The sequence below is a fragment of the Aspergillus sydowii genome, assembly GCF_001890705.1.
Source record: "Aspergillus sydowii CBS 593.65 unplaced genomic scaffold ASPSYscaffold_7, whole genome shotgun sequence".
Classification (NCBI taxonomy): Eukaryota; Fungi; Ascomycota; class Eurotiomycetes; order Eurotiales; family Aspergillaceae; genus Aspergillus; species Aspergillus sydowii.
This window is the reverse complement of record NW_024467865.1, coordinates 19553-41955: the sequence shown is the minus strand read 5'-3', so window position 1 is coordinate 41955 and position 22403 is coordinate 19553. Positions and strand designations below refer to the sequence as shown.

General features: G+C 50.0%; 9 protein-coding genes across 9 annotated transcripts; 4 read left to right on the top strand and 5 right to left on the bottom strand.

The window, feature by feature from the left end:
• Positions 1-728: 728 nt before the first annotated feature.
• Positions 729-1973, top strand: ASPSYDRAFT_58857 (uncharacterized protein; the record flags this gene model as incomplete). Its single annotated transcript, XM_040849597.1, has 2 exons — positions 729-761; positions 810-1973. 2 exons carry the CDS (start codon positions 729-731, stop codon positions 1971-1973), a joined length of 1197 nt encoding a protein of 398 aa, XP_040701089.1.
• Positions 1974-2052: 79 nt separating this feature from the next.
• Positions 2053-3533, top strand: ASPSYDRAFT_1179263 (uncharacterized protein; the record flags this gene model as incomplete). Its single annotated transcript, XM_040840342.1, has 5 exons — positions 2053-2634; positions 2687-2760; positions 2821-3203; positions 3255-3319; positions 3370-3533. The coding sequence occupies exons 1-5, from the start codon at positions 2445-2447 to the stop codon at positions 3531-3533; spliced, it is 876 nt and encodes a 291-aa protein (XP_040701088.1). The 5' UTR covers positions 2053-2444.
• A 296-nt stretch (positions 3534-3829) lies between these two features.
• On the bottom strand, positions 3830-4972 carry ASPSYDRAFT_204583 (cytochrome and DOMON domain-containing protein; the record flags this gene model as incomplete). The annotated part of the gene is made up of 1 exon (XM_040843861.1): positions 3830-4972. One exon carries the CDS (start codon positions 4970-4972, stop codon positions 3830-3832), a length of 1143 nt encoding a protein of 380 aa, XP_040701087.1.
• A 372-nt stretch (positions 4973-5344) lies between these two features.
• On the top strand, positions 5345-6597 carry ASPSYDRAFT_179833 (cupredoxin domain-containing protein; the record flags this gene model as incomplete). Its single annotated transcript, XM_040843491.1, has 3 exons — positions 5345-6131; positions 6190-6293; positions 6321-6597. Coding segments are annotated over exons 1-3 (993 nt in total), but the record flags the coding sequence as incomplete, so codon positions are not given.
• A 434-nt stretch (positions 6598-7031) lies between these two features.
• ASPSYDRAFT_69487 (uncharacterized protein) lies at positions 7032-7727 on the bottom strand. The gene has a single exon (XM_040850474.1). It carries the CDS (start codon positions 7642-7644, stop codon positions 7081-7083), a length of 564 nt encoding a protein of 187 aa, XP_040701085.1. The 5' UTR covers positions 7645-7727; the 3' UTR covers positions 7032-7080.
• Positions 7728-8079: 352 nt separating this feature from the next.
• Positions 8080-10123, top strand: ASPSYDRAFT_69486 (uncharacterized protein). The gene is made up of 6 exons (XM_040850473.1): positions 8080-8207; positions 8257-8511; positions 8559-9209; positions 9255-9447; positions 9531-9735; positions 9798-10123. Exons 1-6 carry the CDS (start codon positions 8130-8132, stop codon positions 9928-9930), a joined length of 1515 nt encoding a protein of 504 aa, XP_040701084.1. The 5' UTR covers positions 8080-8129; the 3' UTR covers positions 9931-10123.
• Positions 10124-11478: 1355 nt separating this feature from the next.
• Positions 11479-12021, bottom strand: ASPSYDRAFT_32447 (uncharacterized protein; the record flags this gene model as incomplete). The annotated part of the gene is made up of 1 exon (XM_040844983.1): positions 11479-12021. One exon carries the CDS (start codon positions 12019-12021, stop codon positions 11479-11481), a length of 543 nt encoding a protein of 180 aa, XP_040701083.1.
• A 1498-nt stretch (positions 12022-13519) lies between these two features.
• encA (non-reducing polyketide synthase encA) lies at positions 13520-19199 on the bottom strand. Its single transcript, XM_040839817.1, has 4 exons — positions 18779-19199; positions 18423-18723; positions 14950-18366; positions 13520-14876 (listed from the first exon to the last, which is right to left on the bottom strand). The coding sequence occupies exons 1-4, from the start codon at positions 19102-19104 to the stop codon at positions 13626-13628; spliced, it is 5295 nt and encodes a 1764-aa protein (XP_040701082.1). The 5' UTR covers positions 19105-19199; the 3' UTR covers positions 13520-13625.
• Positions 19200-19294: 95 nt separating this feature from the next.
• Positions 19295-20261, bottom strand: encB (metallo-beta-lactamase type thioesterase encB; the record flags this gene model as incomplete). Its single annotated transcript, XM_040844982.1, has 2 exons — positions 19295-20062; positions 20130-20261. The coding sequence occupies 2 exons, from the start codon at positions 20259-20261 to the stop codon at positions 19295-19297; spliced, it is 900 nt and encodes a 299-aa protein (XP_040701081.1).
• Between the last annotated feature and the right edge of the window lie 2142 nt (positions 20262-22403).

Below are 22403 nucleotides of genomic sequence, written 5' to 3'. Positions count from 1 at the left end.
TTATTTTACAACAAAGCTTGAATAAGTGCTTGTAACAGAGAATGTCCGACCGTAGGAGCCTGATTGGAGTACTGGGACTGTTAAAGATGAGGATCCTGCCGGAGTAGTTCCCAGCAGACGAGTATGCAGGTAATCAGCAGGGTATGAAAAAACTCGAAACTTATCTCAGTTGCGACGGATGATACGACGGCAAATTGCGACAAGACTCAGCTTGCATCGCTCTACTTGCAAACTGGATCCATTGATGCCTACTTGGTGCAAAAGCCAGGTCGCTATGACGAGGCCGAGAATATACGCCTTGAGGTACCACAGATGTCGCCTGGACACATTCTGGCCCTAGAGTCCTGTGATGTTGGTGGCCCCTGGCAGAGAGATATTGTCTCCGCAATGCTATCCAACTACTCAGCATAGTGGCTTTCGAGTCGAGTACACATTCTTGCGCCAGGGCCACTGGTACACTTAGCTAGGGAGCGATCTTGCGAACGCGGGGTGATACTACTGGTCGACCCTTCGAGAGCAGTCGCCATTGACCGTACCCATGATACATCTACTGCTGGAATGGGATTTCCACTGTAGTTGTAGGTAGGCGAATACGAGTTACAGGGTTGTAGTCACAGGGCGTGCTTGAGTGAGTCATTGATCAGCCCTCTTTATATGCGGGGTTGACTCCAAAGCTGAGCGATCTCGAGATTATTCTTGTTGTCTTTTACGTCGTTTAGAGCTTCACCATGCAGAAGATCGGCTTGTTTGAACTCCCCAGGGTATATGGTTCTGCCTCGAGTCCCTGTGAACATGCTAACAGGCAATAGTGGATTGAGCACCACAGCCAGGATGCCTCGTTGGTGCTGGCTGGAAGTGCGACTCCGGCCTTGTCAATTCAAGATCTGATCGATCTGTCCACAGATAGTCAGAAAACCGCCGATGCCTTGTCGGTCAACTCGCTGAAGCTATCTTTATCCACCCCCAGTGGAAGCGAGACACTTCGCAGGCAGATTGCCGCGCTGTACAATGGAATTACTGCAGACCAGGTCCTGGCAACCCAAGGAACATCTGGAGCCAACGCGTTGGTCTTTCAGAGCTTGCTTGGGGCTGGAGACCATGTAATCTCCATGTATCCTGCCTATACCCAGCTTTTGTCCATTCCAAAAGCAGTTCCGGGCGTTGAGCACTCTTTCTGGCCTCTGGATATAAAAGACAGTATGCGAGCGAATGTTCAACTTCTTGAGAGTTTGATTCGGCCAAATACCAGGATGATCGTGCTCAACAATCCGAACAACCCACTGGGTACTATTCTACCGGTCGCATTGCAGCACGAGATCGCCGAACTGGCTCAATCTCGTGGTATCGTCCTACTCGCTGATGAAATATTCCGGCCGTTGTTCCATGATGCAAGCATTGGATGTCCTCCCTCGTTCGTGGAGCTTTCGGACAGCAACGAAAATATCATAGTCACCGGCTCTATGAGCAAAGCCTGGGGCTTGTCTGGTGTTAGAACAGGCTGGATTGTGACCAGAAACGCAGAGATCCTGGCTCGCTGTGTCAACCTCAGTCTCTACACTACTATGGCGCTGAGTACAATTGACCAGGTTATTGCGACGGAGGCTCTGAGCGATCGCTGCCGGCCAAAGATATGGTCGCGACACCTTGATCTGGCTAGAGAGAACATTGCGATACTGACCAGCTTCGTGGAGAAAAACCAACGAGTCTGCTCCTGGACTCGCCCAAGCGCAGGAGGAACAGCTTTCCTGCAGTTCTCTAAAGATGGGGACTCTGTCGACGACGTCCGTTTCTGCTTGCAACTGAAGGAGCAGAAGGGCATTTTATTGGCGCCAGGGAGTCTCTGCTTTGGACTAGATGCCGCTCATGACTTTCGTGGGTTTGTTCGCATCCATTTGACCGTGCAGCCTGAGCGCATGGCGTCAGCTCTAGATGCTCTTGGAGACTTCCTGCATACTTATTTGACGGATAACTGAGATATTTCTAGAATCCTCTATGCCTAACGCAGATCCATAAATCGCTGAGCACATCGTCCTAAAGTATGAACTTACATTGTACGGTCAGTAGTTTACTTGTGGCGATCGTAACAAACATTTTTCCATGGATCCAGCTGCTTCTTAAAAACGGCCACCATTCAAGTAATGCCGGAACTATTATTATGACCACGTGGATGGCATTCCACCACTGTAGACGTCACTGATCCAAATTCTGGGGTTATGGGCGTGTCTGGACACTGCCACAACGGCATGATTGGTACCACCGCGGGACAACTTGGATAGAGTTTCATGACAGCAAGGGTGATGACTCTGTGATATTGATATCGATGCAAGTTGGATTCCATAGCAGAGAGCCGTTGTCTTGACTCACGTCCTGAGCTGTGAACTATTTGTGCTGACGGAAACCTGTCATTCCATACTGCACTCGTTAGTGAATACTGGATTTCTTTAATGGCCGGTCTTGACCACTGGAATACGGTGCTAGTTGTCGTTCCTATTGTTGGAATTGTTGTAGCCACTCTGTTTTACCTGTTACGCCTGATTAGCCGGCGACTTGCGCAGCAAAGGCTAGATGTTGGTGACCTTTTTATGGGTCTTGGCCTGCTCTTTTGCTACGCCGTGAGCTTGTGTACTATTATCGGTGGGTATAGCTGCTGATGCACGGTCGGGCCAAGCTTACGTGGGCTCTGCAGCTGCATTCAGCGGAAAGGGGCAAGATGTATGGAGTTTGGGCGAGAGGTCCAGCACAGGCAGTCGGAGGATACTGGTGGGTATTTCCCTGCCGGAAGCAGGCATCGACGCCACAGATATATGCTGAGGATTATAGCTATTCTGGTTGACGCAGACATTCTGGCCGGTTTCGCAGGTGTTTGTTAAACTATCCATCATCATGCTCCTTCGCCAACTGGTAGGTCGAGTGCCACGGTGGCCGGCCTTGGTTGCCGTCCTTATTGTCTTCAGCATTAGCTGGGGAATTACTGCATTCTTTGGCAACATCTTTCAATGCTCTCCGCCAGAAGTACTCTGGCGGGAACCTTACATCAGAGGCTCATGCATGCCCGGGCAGATGACCTTCTATATGGTCATCGGCTCATTGTCACTGTTCGAAGATGTAGTACTGCTACTCCTGCCCATTTCCATTGTATGGAGGCTGAGGATGGGCGTCAAGCAAAAGTTGCAGGTCACAGGTCTGTTCTGTCTTGGGGGTTTGTATGCTCTCCTCACAGCCCCATTGTCATACACTGGCTGACTTCATGTTAGAGTCTGTGTATTCAGCCTCTTGCGTGTGATTGCATTTCACAACTACCTCTCAAAGACCGCCGAGTGTGAGTTGCGCGACTCCGTTGATGGATTGACGCTAATACGGACGATTTAGCCAGCGGCTCCAAAGAAGCCCTATGGACGGTCCTGGAACTGGATGTTGCTATAGTCTGCTCTTCTCTTGTGCTGATGAGACCCTTGCTGGCTCGACCATGCTTTGCCTGGATACATTGCGCCAGGAATTGTGAGTATCATCTTGATATGGTTAGTAATTGCTAAAACAGTTGCTAAATCCCGCCAGCATCCTGCGGAGAGCTTAAATAATTACATAGCGCTGGTTAAGGATTACCGAGCTCTACAATTGCGACCCGCCAACCGTTTTAGGATCCTGTACAATATAAGCATGTAGTTCGCCATGATGCACGACTCATATTTCTGAAAGTAATGATGACCATCCACCTCCGCGGCATAACGAATATTTTGTTCTGATATCTGTACCACTATTTTGGCAGCGCAACTATTAAGACAACCATGTTATGTTATTTAATCCTTAACTGGAATGGCTGACATGCAGTTCAAGAACGCTTTCTCCAAGACAGCCAACTGACAACCAACGCATAGCTGATCCAGACCAAGCCAGCAACCACTGAATACGCAATAACTGCACCGACAGGGGCAATAGAAAGACCAACGCCAGCCAGGCGGAATCCCAGTCCCGCATTGATCATACCAAGGGTAATCAGAGTACGACCAAGCCACCTATGCAGGTGGCTGGCGATGCTTTTCTTGCCGGTGCGGCGAAAGTAAAGATGCTGAGCGAGCCCCATGGCTGGCTGAAAGAGGATCAAGCACGAGACTGTTATAATCCCAATGATCGGATGGTAAAAGCCTATGAGCTGTAGGTCTTTGGCCATGGAGATACCAATTCCAAGACCCGCGACTGTCAATGCAAGTGTGAAAAGTTGTAAACAGGCGTGAATATCGACTATTCGAGTTGACGGAACTGCCAGAGCAAACAGCGGCAATAGAACAGCAAAGGAGACTATCATGATGACTGCATGGGCAATTCTTTTCCGCGAGACTGATTGATTGTCGACGGTTGAGCCAGTCTGTGCAGTGGTGGCCGTGCCGGAGTCCCCTAAAAATGGATTGTCAGAGCTGCCACCAGTCGCCTGCTTCAAGTTGAGAGTTGCGGTGCCATAAAAATCATGCATGGGAAGCTCCTGAGACGTGTCTTCGGAATCAAGAAATTGTCCGTTTTTGACAGCCCATATCCATGGGCTTGATAAGCTCGTCACATCTTCATGACCTGCGGGCCAGGAGACACAACTGTCACACCGGATATTGGCCGTCAGTATACCGTCATGGACGCCACTTCCATCCAGAATTGATATCTGAGCTTGCGGGTTGTAGAGAGGCTCGACGTGTTCCTGCTTCGCGAGACGTGGGGAGACCGTTACGTTGGTTCCAGCGCCGTATACAATGAATATATTTGCCCCTTGCATCACGGCGCCTTGTCCAAGTGCCAACCATTCAACCTGCTTTGTAGACTTGATTTGAATAAAAATAGGGCCCGATCCAGAGTTGGCCGTGGATTGAGGGATATTAACGCTGTAGCTGATTTCGCTTTGCCCTGGCGGAGTGAGAACCTCGACTTGGGCAAGCGCATTGCTGAGCTGCAGAAGGAACCAGACGCTGAAGTAAAGTATGTTCGTCATTGCAAGCTGGATAGTAGAGTAAGGAAGGACGGAGGCAATACAGAAAGAACCGTTAAAGGTTTGGTCAGGAGCATTAGTTATAGGTCTTCCACCAGCTCCGATGATTCATTCCAGTCCTGCTAGCAGATCGAGACCACTTCCTGCGTCTCGCCCAAACCGACAATACCCCAGAGTCTAGAAGTATGGTTTATGCCAAAATGCCGCTAAGAGCTACCTAAGAATGGAGTCAAATGGGGCGAGCCGGATTGGGTTCTGCAGGCAGACGGGGCGCGTTTCCATGCGGGTCATGCCACTGACAGACAAGTCTTGTAATCCATGGACACATCGAATGGGCATTCGCATCGAACTCTAGAAAGTCAAACCACCTCAAACCACTGGTTCGCCCCGACAGAGAAGGTTAACATGTTTCCGTGATTATATTTTGGAAACGAATGCCCGGCATTATCTGTCAATCGGGACTACAAAACAGGACCATCTTCCGTGGTTGGGAAATAAACGCCCCCGCCACGTGGTATTGACAAATATTCCCCAGAAACCCTCGGATTACATGCTTCCAGATTCCGTGAGTAAGACTAGGACTACGTATCCAATGATTAGACAACGAATACCGGGATATGGCCTCTGTTCTTCCATGGTCCAGACCATCACATGGCCGCCACGTGGCCACCCCATGGCTACCAGAGTACATCGAACTCTAACCATGAATCATCTTCTCAGGCAGTGTTGGGCATGTCTTATAAGAGGCCCTAGTCTGTCAAGAAATGGTCTATGTAGGCCTCCATTTCCTACGTTAATCCACCACTGCAGTCTAACATACACAATGCTGTCTATACGGGATCTCTGTTTCATACTATTCTGTCTCCCTCTTATCCACGCCCAGTACGGGAATGGTCCAAGTAGTTCCACAGAAACTACAATGGATACAAGCGCAAGTCCAACGCCGACCTCGTCTTCAGGTGCTGTACACACTGTCGACGTCGGTGAGGATGGCTTCACGTACAACCCCGACACAGTCACTGCTGCTGCCGGAGACAAAGTCGAGTTTCATTTCTACCCCGGTGATCATTCAGTAGTTCAGGCTGCATTTTCAAGCCCCTGCCAGCCTCTAAATGATTCCAGCGTTTTCAGTGGTTTCATGCTGGGAACCAGCGATGGATCCGTGAGTCTTCAGGCCATTTACGGCGAGCTGGCTGCTAATATACTTTGCTATCATACAGCAAGACATCTTCACCGTGACTATTAATGATACTAACCCATTCTGGTTCTACATTGCGCAGATCGGACACTGCCAGGCCGGTATGGTTGGAGTCGTTAACCCACCGTGAGCTGGCACTTTCTCGATGCCTAGACCTCCGTCACTGATTTTGATTATTAGGTCCTCTGGCTCCGATACACTAGACGCATTCAAATCAGCAGCATCCAGTGCTGCTGCTGGTACAACGCCATCTGCTGTCAACGGTGGAGTTTTTGGGAAGCCAACCGAGACAACAACGTCAGCGTCGTCTGAAAGCCCTACCACAACCAGTCAGAGCTCTACCAGCACTTCACCTCCGACCACAATGAACGAGGGCTCATCTCTTCGCGCCTGGCGGGATCTAAGCGTTGTTCTCGGACTGTCGCTCGTGATTGGTATATGCATGATGTAGCTTCCTACCACTCCAGCACGTTGTCGACTTTGAATGCGGAGGCCCGACGTATTACGTGTGGCAGGTGGTACCTCGCTGTTTCTTCCTGCATTACTCTGTCATTATATTCTTTTACTTTACTGGGATATACTTTGTACTTGACAAGCTTTACGGGTTTAAGGACGCTCTAGTAATTTGGTTAAAAGTAGTGCAAGTCTACTGTTCCTCAATATCATCCGCCAAATCCTATACATCAACAACCCAAATTCTAAACTTGTCTATTTTAAACCAAAGGTCAAGCTGTTTCATCACGGTTACACTATTCGCTTGATATAAGCTGTACTCAGTATTGCACTGGTAAAGCCGGCCCTTATACACATACAGTGGCATCTTTCAACCCAGGTCTACCAACTTTATGGAAATTAAAACAACTGCGTTATTTTACTAATACTATCCAGCATATTCTGCGGTGTCTAATGCCCTCTAGCAGTCGACGACGTCGCGTTCCCCCATGGCCCCTGGCTCGAATTCAGCATTCGCGACGAGGTCAAAACCACTGAGGATGCTGATGACGGAGACCGGCCACAGTGTCGGGCAAATCACTAGGTCATTCTCCAACATCCACTCTTGCGAGCTGGACTCGGGCGCCCTGGCCATGAGGGCGACAAGTACCTTGTACGCGAATTTGTCCGCCCATGCACCGATCTTACAAGCACACTCCTGGCAGGTGTTGCCCTCACAGGAACGATCTTTTGCGGTGGTGAAAGTTGCTACGCGACGTATACCGGCGGCAATATTGACAGAGTCACGCTGGGACACACTTTGGGGCATTCCGGAGATGGCATGGATTTGAGTTAACCCAGAAGAGGCAGCAATCTGATTCCAGAGTCCACGGCACTGACGTTCTTGACTGCCTGGAACCAGATGGGGAGATAGTAGAGCAGGACCGTCAAGCCCGCGCCGTGGAAGAGGGAGAACCAGGTTGCGCTGCTTCACAAGTCGGGGAGGGACTGTGCCCTCATCCTGCTTCCAATACTGGACGCCCATAAAGGTCACGCAGAGCACGCCGCTGAGTACGAGCAGGACGAGGGGCTGTCCACCGTGCCTACAGAAATCAGTGGTGCCAGATCGCCAACCGTACCAGAATAATCTCTGCTGCGGATCAGGGCATCCTGTGGCTTTATTATATCCACCGAGACAGTAATCGCTGCAGCCCCTGTGAAAAACCCGTCAATGCGACACTCGATTCATTCTCATACGATTATTGGATGGAGTGATTCGTAAGACAAGCGCCCGCTGACGCCATTCATGGCACAGCTGTTACAGGTCGTCAGGGTTCAACGTTAATTAGCCAATAAAGTAATTGATACAGACGAATTAGTGCTGCTTGCGCCTTGCTGATCGTCGCTCGGGCCTCGTATATAACACCACGCGGCTCGGACAAGGCTTCAGCCTCGCGAGCCACCCTCTCAGGCTTAAGAAGGAGGCTCTCCGCCAGACTGGCGTCCCCATTTTCAGTTGTATCATGCAGAATGGCCGGAAACTGTAGTTATGACTGTTCGCGGCTGCCCGACAAAATTGAAGTCGACTCTGATATCACCGGTACTGGGGTGAGCCTCCGCATCCCTTATGTCTTCATCTTACTCAACAAAATCCCAGGTCGTTGTTGGATATGTTGCAGCAGCTGCGATAGCTGTCATTGTGATTTTTGTTCACTATTTCCTCGCCTACCAACCCGACTTGGACCCATTTCGTGACGAGAGCAATGCTGGATCTCGTGGTGCAGTGCCCTTTCAACCAAACCCTGTTGATGTTATGATTCTCCGGTACATCAGGGGGCTGTTTAGAGCGTCTTATAAAGTCAAGAGCTCAAACCCTTCACGTTGGGTCTATCCCAATACAGCACTAACAAGGGTCAGTTATGTTTCTTGGCAAGTTGAAGCAGAATCTGATAGTGTCAGTGCATCCTTGGAATGAGCGATCTCCAACTCGCGACTGGTATTGCGATACTCATCAGTGGCTATTCCCAGCTTCGCTGTGGCATTTCTACCTACCACTGGTTAATAATCGGTCGTCTGGCGTGGTTCTCAAGTCTCACGCATCTTTCATGCCTGACTTTTTTGAGAAACTATCTCCACAATCAAAAGGCTCAACGCCAGTGGAGACTTGCCCTTATGCTGTTGCTTATCATTATGTTGGTTACTGCCATGGATCCCACTGGACGGTATGCCTGGGTTTTTGCTATGGACTGGTCTGCCTACCCCGATAACAGTAGTCCGCAGCCAAACGACTATGCCATCTGCTGGTTTTCCACGCGTCACCCGGCATACCCTTCTGAGGCACTTGTGCCAATGGTCGTACTGGTTTTACTGGCTGGGCTGGGATTTATAATCCGAGTCATCAAGCTTCATAAGCCTCTGTCTGACATGATGGTGAAGATGAGAGAATTTACGAGCCAATGCTTGCGTCGGCCCCTGTGGGTGTTATATCGGTGGAAGGCACGCCCGAGAGGGCTGCGGCGTCTTACAGGGAATATTATATACTATCCGGCATTGGCATCATTCCTATCATTGCGCCTCATTGCCGACCATTTCTCCTCCATGTTCTTCGAAGTGAGTTTCTATGTTATAGCAAGTATACATATTAATATATATCAGGTATATTGGCTACTTGCCGGTTTCCTCATTGGCTTGTGGAGCTCGCTAGGGGCGTTAAATGTTTTATACCCGGATCCCGATTTTATGGACCTCTTTGAAGGAGCGAGCTCTAATAAATGGAGCTTTGGGCAGGTCATGCCTATTATTCTTCTCGCCCTTCCTCTTGTCAACATACTTGAGTCTTTTTACCCTGGTAAGTGAAATCTCAGAGTTTTATTTCCCATGCTACATCTATTGTCACTCAATGAGATATCCATGATCCTCTTGCTTTGATAGATGATCAGGCCGGTGTTTCGTCAAACGCGGATATAGGTCCAACCAATAGCATATCCAACATCGCACCCGTAATGATTGGGAAACGCAACACTTCTCCAGTGGTCAACCGCCCGATGCTCAATCCAAACCAGAACTTCTACCGCTATACCACTGCAATGGGAGCGGGGACTGTATATATTATGGTCTGTGAACTCGGATTACTAGGGTTTGCCTTATTCTATGGGCTTAATGCAACGCCGGTGTGGGCTCTAATTTACTTGGGACTAGGGTGCCTTATCCCTCCTATTGCGCTTTATGCTACTGTGCTTGTTTCATTTCCAATAGACCTTCTTGCGAACAGGAAAGGTACGGATTGGTACTCGAGGGTGCTACAGCCAGTGAACGTGGTGTTGATTACTAGTGCCTCTAGGCTGCTGATGGGTGCACTCTTTTTGTTCCTAGGTTAAGTTGAACTGGTATACCTAGTATTTGTCCTAGTGTTTCGTGTATACGCTAAAACTTTCACCACCACTGTTCTCTTTAATGGAAAGGTTACATTGGACGGTTACTATCTACTTCGACTTCTATAGAATGCATTGATCCGTTTAGGCGAGGTGACCCATTCAGCGTAAACGAACAGAACGTGCTTTCCATGTCTAATCGCCGACGCCGCAGTAATCTTGCTTGCCGGCCCTGCGAGCACCTACAGCAGGATAGGGGTTAAGCTCCATTACCCTCGCCAGAACCACGGGATTATCAGCTAGAGTACTGTATTGGTCTAGTTTATCAAATATTCTGGCGGGTTAACCAGTGGGCTATGACGTATGTTAACAGGCATCGCAAGCATATCGTACCGAAAACGTTGATGCGGTGTGGTGGGTATGGGTGGCGGATGAGAGGGCGATGTGGGCTTGCTCGCGGGTCTGCCATGCCGTTTGTCACTGGTGGACACCTGGTCGAGCATCGAACGTTCCTCTACTCTTGAATGGTCAGTTAAAAATTAGATCCAATTCTTTTACCATTCTCGTAGCGATGTCGGGTCGGCTATCGTCGGACATGCTTCGTAGTCATCAATAGCACCACTTTTTAAGCCACTACTAGTAACCCTTCCCCTTCTTTTTTTGCATAACGAACGATACCCAGCCCTGCATCTTCAACCTGCCTCGAGAAGCTGCACCCTTTAGTATGTTGATGACTACGTTGGGAAGACTAACTAGAACTGGAAAGCTGATTAATTGGTAGTTACCCTCGACGTCTTCACAGCCAAAGGATTCTCTGGTAATCAGTTGGCCGCCATTAAGATCAATGAAGACCGTCTGTCCACAAAGCAGAAACAGTTAATTGCGAGGGAATTCAATTTCTCTGAAACCGTTTTCCTTCACTATGACAACCCAAGCCAACCCCCCAAGCTCGAGATATTCACGCCCGTGAACGAGATGCATTTCGCAGGCCATCCAGTTATCGGTCTCGGACATGTTCTCTTTCGAGGACTGCTGGTGGATCTGCCCGCCTCTGGAACACCAGAGGGAGAGGGCATGAAGTCACAGACTGTCATAACCAAAGCAGGACCTGTTGACATTCAATACAATCCTGGCAACCAAATTGTTTCGGCTGAAATCCCACATAATATGCATATGCCGTTACCAATCTTGGTGATGGGTGTGAGACTTTCGCGGTTCGCTACGGTATCACGCTTGCCTAACTCTATAAGTCAATCCTATACAGCTCCATCAGTACCTAAAGTTCTGTATCTCCCGGCTGTGAGACCTGACCGAAAGACAATAGACACGTGGAACCCTGTTCTCAATACCAATTATGAAAAGTACGTCTCAAAGTTTCCCTATCCTATCAACGTGTGCCATTAAGCTAATAATTATATATTTTAAAACACAGCTTCTGGTTGCAGGAAGTGTATTGTATTAGTCTCTCCCTACGTAAACACCTCTTTCTATATACATGCATCTTTAGTTTATCTAATTAGCTCTACAGTATGCAGAATCTTCCACCTAAACTGTATGGCATTCTTAACTCCGGTGTGTTGAAACACAGCATCCCTCCAAACGCGGAAAACTTCTTCCTCTAGCTCCGCCTTAATGCTATCAGTCCAGGTGGCCGACGCAGAGTGGCCATCAACGATATAACCAAACTCGTGCAGCGCGCGGTTGGAGAAGCACTTTATCTCCATGTGCTGCAGCCGGGGCATCCTTTGCGCAGCACGCCCGGCAGAGACGTAAATATCCCTAAGAAGGGCGGGTGTTGCCTTCTTCCGAAACATGAAGCGGTCTCGGTCCTCGACGGCCGGCCAGAGTCGTTCTGACAAACGTTGCCAGGAGTTCGTAGGCTCGTAGGGCTCGTTGTCCTCGTCATTCGGATCTTCTTCGAAGAACCATTCCCCCGCTGGTGTGGTTCCGCTGAGAAATATGGTGTAATTAGTTAGATATGGCCAGTACGGCAGACTGGTCTCGCTGTCCCCGGCGGCCTTAAGAGGCCAAAATAGTTCTCGGCCTACCATACCTCTGAGGTAAATCGTGGTGATTTGCTGTGAGAGGTCCCGCAGGCGGACACTGAACAAATCGAAATTCGCGCCATCCAGGATATGTTCGGGCACGACTCTTTCGTTCTGAGGTGCGAAGCGAGGAAACTCGAGCCACAATTGCCGCACCGACGTTGGCCAGAGATGGAACGAGTTGCTGAATTCTGCTCCTCCCCCAATACCATTTTTTCCAGCGAATAGTTAGAATAGGAGATTGCGTAGGTTATGGAATAGTTCAGGATTCAGGGGCTTGCCTTCTCGATTGCGCTTGCGTAACTGGGGATCTCGCTTCTCATCATCACTGAGCTTCAGCTGCATCTTCTGCAACCGCGGCAGCTTCGCCGCCAAATACGAGCAAGACGCGGGACTGATCAGCCGCTGCTGCCGTCTCATAAGAAGGGTTCCAACAGCATTAATGGGCGCCAGATCCGCCAGCGCGCTTTGCGAGATGTGCAGGTAGGAGTGCTCGAATCTGCGATGTAGGATATCCGCTTCCGGATCCATGCGGGCATCTTTCTTCCTCTGCCGGTCGGCAACATCACTCGGCGACTGCGCCTCAATCCAGAGCTCGACATCCGCTCGATCCGTATCGGACCATAGCGCCAGGCTTCCCAGGATGGTGCGGAGCCAGTGGACGAAAATTTCATTATTTCGCGCTTGCTCCTCAATCGTCTCGAAGCGTGCGCGCGCTTCAACGGAGTACGCCTCTAGTCGCACGGCGACCTCGACCGTGCGAACGCACGACCTTCGCCGCTTATTCTGAGCGACGAGCTCGTGGAATTGCGCGAGTCGCTCAGGGGTATCCAGCTTGACGTGTGCAAACGTTTGCCGCTCGATCGTGGCCTGCCACTCCCGGCTCACGATTGCATATTGGACTAGGTTGGGGCCTAGGTTGGAGATTACCCGGGCGAGGAGCTCTGGAGGGAGCCGGGAGGTGGAATGATATAACGACACTCCTCGTAGTATACAAGGGAAGGGTATGATGAATGCTTGGAGGCGGACACTATTAGAGATGACTAATCACCACCGTAACTTCAATAATTCCTTCGAGAGATAAAAATAATCATATTCAGATAGATATACATATGAGATCTAGATATAGGCAATTTAGGAGATTCTAATATCCCTTTGAATATATAATAATCTAGCCTAGTTAGGCAGGCAGATAATGATCAATAGGGTTTAGTAATGTACATAATAGTTTACTGGTCCGAAAGGTACCCAATTCTTGGCGGTCATTGCTCAACATGGGACCGGGCATCAGCTGATCAGCGACGGTACAGCTTATCAACGAACTTTTGGGAACAAAAGATACACGTGCATGTCCGGGCCTGGCCTACTAATTATCTTATATACCCAAATCGTCAATGAAATATTGAGAGATATTCATCACATTCATTACTGCTTGTAACATCAGTCTTGTTAATGGAAAAAGTGTTGGAGAACTTGAGTTTTTCGTCGTTCCACGGTATTTTGCCGGGGGAATATATATATCACCCCGCGCAGTACAGAAGAACAAGAAAAAAAAGAAAGAAAGAAAGAAAGAAAGAAAGAAAGAAAGAAAAAGTAGACATGTATCATCGTCAACATTGACCTAGTAACCGAGTCTTGAAGTCACCAATGGTAGGCGAATCCAGGAAGACAGAACTGGGCAGATTCAAGTTGAGTACTACGTTGAACCTCTGTGACAGGACAAGCGAGAGTAGCGAGTCAACTCCAATTGAAGAAAACTCCGTCCCATCCGATAGCTCGTGGAGGTCAACTTCTGTTTCCTGGGCGATCAGCTCCATCGCTTCCTGGATGAGTGGACTTTCCACTGCAGAGGACTCAGGGGTAGATTTTGACGGGGAGATAATGGAGCCGCTATCATCTGTGGTGGGTGTAATTTGAGCCTGCTCGTCGTCTGATCTGGGTATTGAGGTAGATATCTGGGAGGTGGGAGTTATCGTCGCATCTCTTGCCGCAGTTGTACTTGTTTGGACGGTAGTTTGAGCCTTCTTCTTTGTATCCGGTGGGCTGAAGAACTCATTGAGAAGGATCCGGGGAAATGTGCGGAAGGTCATACCACCTACCAGGCCGACAATGTCGCCGTCCTGGAGGATGTAAACGTCACCCGCATAGAACCCCGGCTGTCCATGGACTGGGAGCATGTGCACATAGCACATGAACTGGCTGCCGGGAACCAACGGGCGGGCGAAGCGCATCGATTTCCAACCGGGAGTGACATAGAAGTTTCGTCGTGGATCGAGGGCATTCCCGCCATTGACAATGAAGCCGGCCAAATGCACAACACTGTCGATGTAGTGAGGGGCCACGGTCCAAGTGCCCGATAGTTCAGGGTCGAGAGTCACGTTGGCCATTGCTTCCATACCGTTCAAGACCACTCTTTGCATACCCCGGTACTTATCCGCGTAGTCGACGAGATTGTTAAATAGCGTATATACCATGTCTCGGGACAAACTTGTGGCCTTGCCTTCATCCGCCATGCGCTGCAGATCGTTGGTTCGACTAAGCACTAAATGGGTCATTGGGTACCACTCCTGTAGCCAGTTGTCAGGGTTGCCATATTGCGCCACTGCAGTAACAAAGCTGTCCTCTGATCGCCGACCCTGCTCGTCTACGTCGTACCAGGAAATCTGGACCGAGTCAACCTTAAGGTCTGCTCTGGCACGGATTTGAATCGACTGAGGCAGGGAGCGATCCTTTCGTGCAACGAGACCGTGCTCAACCTGCAGGTTTTTGATGTTGATACTAGTGGCGGAGATGTTGGAATGAGGCTTGATACGGGAATAAAGGTACTTTGCTAGAGTGAAAGCGATGTCGGCATGAATGGACTGTGAAAAGAAACAGAGCGAGTATAATGTCAGCGAACAAATCAGGTTGAACAATGGGTTTGGGATAATTTACCGAGGTGGCCACAGCACATCCATTCATCTTATGACCATACATTGCCTCCAAGAAGTCGGGGTGCAAGATATTGGACTGGACGATAACTTCCCCGTTGTCCTGTCCAATTGATTCCTCCACCAGATGATGTATGAGTGAAGTATGCAACGGTGTTGGGGCCAATTGCAGCCGACTTGGTGATGGATTCTTATCCTTCACTAGCATCCAATCCCCATTGTACTGGATCCAGTGGTTCTTGGCGTTCCAGTGGTACGAGGGAAGATCCAACAGTCGCAGATATTCCATTTCGAAGGGGGCATTCCATGCATTCCAGTCAAGATTTAGCCCAACGTTGTACAGCTGAGCCATACCACGAGCGAATGTACGCCAATTATCTTCGTCGCGTTTCAAACTTGCAATCGTTAGCGTGCCATCTGGCATTGCACTGCGAACAAAGTTGCTGTAGGACCCATGAGGACCGATTTCAATCCAAACAGTCTTCTTGTCTACTAGACCTGTATCACTGGCCGAGTTAAGGGAGTCGAAAAGATTCACCGGTTGCCTTGTTGCTTGTCGCATATAGGATGGATTGATAGTCTTATCGTCAAACACACAGTCTGCCAGCAAGGGCGATATCAAGGGAACACTAGGGGGTTGGAATGTGACGCCACCAGCGATCTGCTCATACTGATCTAGGATAGGATCAACGTGAGCTGAATGGAAGGCGTAAGGTACAAGAACCTGGGTACACTTATACCCATGTGCCTCGAGGGCTAACTTCGCGTTTGCTATGTCTTCAACAGGGCCAGCAAGTGTTATATCTCTCGCGCTGTTGACGCACGCAACTTCATAGTTTTCAGTAGCCAAGGCGCCACGAACCTGTTCTAGAGTCGCTCGGACGGCCAGCATGCCGTGAGAACTCGCGGTGCAGAGACTCTCTAGAAGCAAAGCACGCTTTCCTGCTAGGTAAATGGTATCACTCGCAGACAGGACTCCGGCGGCATGTAATGCAGCGAATTCGCCGATGCTGGCACCAACGACTACACTTGGTTTGATCCCAATGCTGCCCCAAAGCCAAGAAAGGGCAATACCCACGCATACAATTGTAAGATGGGTCACTATAGGTCGAGGCTCAGATTGGGGCTCGTCTGGAGTACCCGTGATAGCCTCCAGAAAGGAAGGGAATCCGTGGCTCAGGCAGACCTCGTTAAGCCGAAGGATCTGCTTTTGAAATCCGGGGTGACTGTCATACAACTGGCGAGCAATACCGGTGTAAAAGCTACCCTGACCAGAAAATATAAATGCAATAGGAGGGCCTGTCTTGGGAATAGGCCGTTGCGTATCCAGAGCTGGGAGGTACTCCTGGAGTTCCCGCATTATCAACTCACGGGAGCTGCCATGAACAGCAATACGGTGGTTGTGATGCATGCGACGGGCCGTGGTGGTATATGAGAGGTGCGCCAGATCAACGGATGGGTTGGAATCGAGGTACGTTAGGAGGTTTTGAAGGTTTGCCTTCAATGAGACGGTGCTCTTCGCTGATATCGCCACGGTAAATGCAGTTCGGGGATCCGTTTTAGGCTCCGGTCTCAGCGGAGCTTCTTCGACTAGGAGAGTAGTATTGCCACCAGCAGCACTAAAGTTATTGACAATTGCATAGCGTTTGCGGGCTGTACTACGGGGCCATGGTACTTGCTCGGTGGGGATTCGGATGTTGAGGCGATCAAGATCAGGAAATTTGGGGTTCAGAGCTGTCTTGATGCCGACGTGTTTCGGTATAGCGCTTCGTTGCAAGGCCAAGAGGACTTTTATCAGCGCTGTAACCCCCGCTACCGCCTCCCCATGACCTACATTGGATTTGACTGATCCAATGTACAATGGCTGTGTCCGTTTTGGGCTGGCAAAGACGGCGGTAACCGACTCTATCTCAGTGGCGTCGCCTGCTTGGGTCCCGGTGCCGTGCATCTCAACAAAGTCAACATCCTGTGGGCGGACTCCCGCCTCTCTCATAATGTGACGGTAGAGATATTCCTGCGTTGGGGCATGAGGATGCGTTATTGAAATTGCGTCCGCTGAGTGGTTCGTCGCAGAGGCACAAATGACTCCCAATATGTTGTCATTGTCGCGTTGAGCATCGTCGAGCCGTTTCAAAATAATGGATCCTATCCCATCTGCGCGACAATACCCATCTGCATTGCAGTCGAAGGTCTTGCAACCCCCCGTTTTGGATAGGAAATGGCCCTGGCTGAGACCCGCAAATGGGTCACTGTTGGTCAAGATGTTTAGACCTCCAGCGACCACCGTGTCAGTGTCTCCATGAAGTAGTGACGTGCAAGCAATCTGAATAGTTGCCAAGCTAGCAGAGCAGGCTGTGTCACAGTTGAAGCTGGGCCCGCTGAATTTGAAGAAGTAATTAATCCGGCCAGGAGCAAAAGCGCGGCAGCCTCCGGGAATAAAATATGTGTCCACGACCTGACCAGCGTTTGCCTCACGATAGTCATCGGACGCTTGTCCGTAAAACGTGCTGACGCGTCGTCGGTCGGTTGATTGTGTACGGTTCGCAACAAAGCCGGATTGCTCGAGGGCCTCGTACGCGGTCACCAGGGCGAGCCGGTGCATGGGGTCCGTCTGTGCTGCCTCTCTTGGAGACATGTCAAAGAACCCGGCATCAAATAGCCCTGGCTGATCAATAAAGCAGCCAAAGGGGGTAAGACTGGTATTCTGGGCCTGCCCAGTGGGGTCGGTGTGAGTCTGCACGTCATACCTGTCTGCTGGTACTTTTCGGTGCACATCACGACCTTCTTCCAACAGTTGCCAGAACGAGTCAAGATCATTTGCTCCATCAGGGAATCGGCAGGACATTCCAACGATTGCAATCTTTGAGTCTTCCCTCCTGAGGGGCGTTTCGGTGTCGTCATCCTCGAATACCCATTGTAGGAGATCGCACGGTTTGAACTGGCACCCAGAGACCTTGGTTTTCGCCATGGAAACCATGCCCATAGCTACGCCGCAAGGTCGGAGCGCATATACATCACACTCCTCTGGAAGGATGTTAAGAAAATCGATAGCACCATCCATCGCCAGGTTCCAGCGCACCGTGCCAGTGAGAAGCTCGAGAACGACCAGTCTAAACAGATCCCCAACCTTGGTCGCTTGGAACGGTGCACCATCCCCCGTTGAAAGTACAGAGCCAGCGTCGATCAAAGTCTGATCAACAACTGTGGGAGTGGTTGCGCTCATGATCGAGTCGGCATGGGTCGAGTTGTAGATATGTGGTGCGTGACAGAGGCCTCCATAGACAGGTAACCGAGCATACCGCGCAGACCGGAGAGTATTCGAGACTCTGAAGATCTTGCGGCACTTTGATGGAGGTCCACTGATTATGACAGTATCAGTCCCACCGGCACTGACGAACATTTGACTTGGTATTGGGCTGCACTTGGGTCTGGGTTAATACTTCAACTAGGTGAGTTCGATCATCGGCTAATGCTTACTGTAGATGTGTTAAAGTCGTCGAGTTCTTTTCGTACTGTGTCTTCGTCCATGTCCATCACAACTGCAGCCCAGCTCTCGGGCTCAGTTCCCAACTCTTGAGGTTCAATGCCCTGGGAGATGTCGTTCACTAACACTCCCATGCGCCAAGCTATTCGCAAGGCCTCTGAACCGACCTTGGGCAGATCTGCCAGCGTCGGAGAAGAGGAAATGGCGGCGGCACCCAATAGGCCCATCCCGAGACCGGTAAAACATGTTGTAGATTTTGAGAACTGGAATTGGCCGGGGACTCGCTCGTGGTAGCTACCTCCAATTAGCAAAGGCTCACTCTTTCAACCCGCCCCCGACGTTCACTTACCCGATAACGGATGCTATGTGGAGCAGACAGAGCAGGGCTCCTTCAAGAGGGCCTGCCAAGGGGCCCCTATGCAAATTCCGGACATCTGCTAGATCTAGTGCGTTTCCCAAGGGAGGCAGTTGGGATCGTAAACTCCCGGGCAATTGAGAAATCTCCTCTCGCAATACCAGAGTTGCCTGTGAAAGAAAAGAGCGCAATACGGGATGACGCTGCGTCTTGCTCCGGCTGCGAAGTCGACGAAACACATCATGCAGCTCGTCTGGCGGAAGCTCGTTAGAAAAGTAGAATAGATTGAGTGGGCTTTGGTTAGACATGTTGCACAACATGGGCAGCTTCGTTCTCTGAAGATCAGGTCCTTCAATGGGGATAATTTACAGAGGTAGCTCTCCATTTATATGTCCCCTGGACCGTACGTGAGACTAGAACCATATTTTCAATACGAATTTAAGCAGTCTTTTTTTTTTTTTTTTTTATTTGGAAATAGAGTTGGACATGTCATGATACAATGGGTATCCCTTACCGGCTGCGAACAAACCAATGCTTCTGCCCACCCTGGAATGTAAAAGCCACCCGCTTCTCAGCCGCCAATTTCATCAGGATTTCATTGACATACCGCTCGACGAGCGTTGTAGGGGTATCCGATGGGAGCTGACCGTACACCGCCACCGTCAGCTCTGCTTGTGTAACCCCACCTTTGTGCAGCCGAGAATCTTCCAAAGCCCGTAGAAGGTGTTGCTCACGACGCAGTTTCACACTAATCTCTTGCTGGAGCCTTTGAGCCAAGTTGGGGATAACTGCCCCATGTCCCGGGTATCCGCGGCGGCATTTCAGGCTACTGAGTTTGGACAGGCTTCGCATATACTCCGCCAGATCTTCTGTGGCTGTCGCCCCATGTCCCAGGACTGTGTCTCCAGTGAATATAGCGTCTTCCTCCTGCAGGAAAAAGCACGTATGATCGGCGGTGTGGCCAGGCGTAAAAACAGCGCTTAAAGTAGCGCCTTCAATGGAAAATATCTGTCCATCTGCAATGGGCCGCTGACTGGGGTCTGGGTCGTGTTTATAGATTGCACCAGCCAAGTCGGGATTAATCTTCAGCAGATCTGGCACCCCTTCGGTATGGTCAAGATGCCAATGCGTCAACAGTACGCTGCATATCTTGAACCCATGTTTTTCAGTCAAAGACCCGATTGATTCCGCCCAGCGTGCGTTGCCTTGCCCAGTGTCGATCAGTAGCCTCTCTGGGCCCGTGCCAACTATGTATGTGTTGGTGCCCTGGAGTTGCATCTGCACAATGTGTAAGCATATTTTGTCCCTGCCAGGGGGGGAGTGTAGAAACTCTTGCTGAACTCACCTGCCCTGGGTTACCTCCTAACACGCGCAACACTCTTGGCGTCAATACCTCTACTTGGGGAAGCTCGGGCAGTGACCTGGTTTGAGGACACAGGTAATCCGCGAGAGCGACGATATGAGCGTATTGATCCATGGTGTGGAGCTTCCCTTCTCCTTCAGGTGTCCTGTCCGGACAATGGTGTGCTGCAAGTGAGGAATGCGGATGATTATAAAGAGCACGCAGTATTAAAGTCAAATAATGAATTGAGTCTAGGCAAGAAGTTTTGGGGTTGGGGCCGGAAGGGGAAAACAATCTGACAAGCGTACTGGAGTAGCTCAAGAGCAGTCACAATCGATCCATCGATCTACCAGAGACATCCACCCAACTCGGGCAAATGCACGCAGTGGAAGAAGAAACGTTGCGTGTACGGTAATGTATTGATGGTGGTGGTTTATATCGTTAGATTGACCGGTGGATCACCACAACTGTGGTGACTGGTCACGGATCACTCAGAACAGCGGTGTCACGAGTATCGCCACAGTCGCTGTCGCTGCTCGCTGCTCGCTCCTTGCTGAAAAGACCCGAAAGTGGGCGGATGTTTGGTTTATGAAATCAGGTTTACCTGGCGAGAATGTCAACCCCTTGCTGGAAGATGACCCATCCGTAATTGGGTGTAATAGCTGAGTTTCAGCTTTCAGAAAACTAGGGCGCAAATCGTGGATCAGCAGGCACGAACTGCTCAGTGAACTCAAACGCAGGAATGATTGCTTTTTTATTTAAGTGTCCTAGCGTTGTCCATATTCAAAGGAGACGTTCTCATTCGCCATCCATGTCCTCGAAGACCCCATCCTGCTGCCCGAACCTATTTGATCCCTACAATGATCACTGGCCAGAACTTAATCAAGATAGCCGCAACCAGTGGCACTCTATGGCGATCAGGCAAGTACCTGAATAAAAGGTCTTGGAGTCCTGCCAAAAATTCCAATTTCATTCACTGACGGCATCTGCAGGAAAGACGTCTGCCCAAGCATTTGTCACCGTGCCAGCACTGCTCCAATCCAAAGCTAAAGACGGTTGATTGTGGGGATTATTCCCTTTACGCTCGTTTTTATGCGTCCAGTTAACCAGGGGTGCGCAACCCGTGCTGCAAAAAATGACGTGCTAGGCTCTCTTACTCCATCTCCAAACAATCACAAATGTGGCTTGTCTGAACAGATGGCTACTGAGGGCATTCTAGATTCCTGGGGTCCTTTGGCGGGCGTACGTAGCATGCTACCATTGGCTGCTGGGGTATTAGGCCTCCTGGTTACTGCTGAGCGTTAATCCGAACAATCGCGACCCCAACCCAAAGGGCACTGTAAGGGGGAAGCAACAGCAAAACACATTTGTTGATAAGTGTGCCCAGTTGTCATCCTTTGAATAGAATATTAGCACCGACCCAATGAAGTCGGCGTGCTGAGGTATCACTGCAGATGGTTGCATCTGAGATGTAAGGAGTAGGTAGGTCCAGCGGACTCCAGTATACTCGATGAGACAATAAAAAGCCACAGAAGAGAAAAGCCGACAAACATCCAGCCACCATGGAGTATACATGTTCAATCCACCGCCCCATGCATGTTGTCATTCCTCCAATATGGCCGCCATTGTCGAAAATATGCCCAGTGATCCACTATTCCGCGATTTTTTTTTAAGAAAACTTTACAGCTAACTGTGATTATGTTTCATTCTAGAATAAGTTAAATAGTATTAATACAACCTGTACACAGTTGCTGCATGACATGCAACACATGCGCCAGATGATCATCCAAGCATTACTGGCGTCGATGTTTGACTCCCGCGGCCGAGTACCATGGTACTTGCTCCAGCAAACTACTACTACCCTGTCGCGGCCTTTGGTGCTCTATACTTAGTTAAATTGACTTCCGCGTGAGTGGGCTGACCTCATGGGATACTTTAAACCGGCGAGGAGCGAGAGGAATATGTCAAGGGCGTGAGGGATGGAGAGAAGCCTGTTGTCATGGGTTGGGTCCCCTGGCCTCTGGTTGTCAAGTTCTGGCGCGGTTTGCTTGGACGACCGTTGGTTAATTTGTACGGCTCTTCCGAAATGGGGGTTATGATGGAGACGATACAGGAGTCTGACCCGATGTTGGAGGCGAGTATCCTAATGATCTCAGTCCAACCGAAGCGTCCAACCGGGGCGTATTGGTAGTTGATCATCGGTAGCGGTGCATTGGGAAGCCAGTAGATGGGGCGCCGGCGAAGCTGTCTCACGGAGATCACGGAGAAATATTGGTC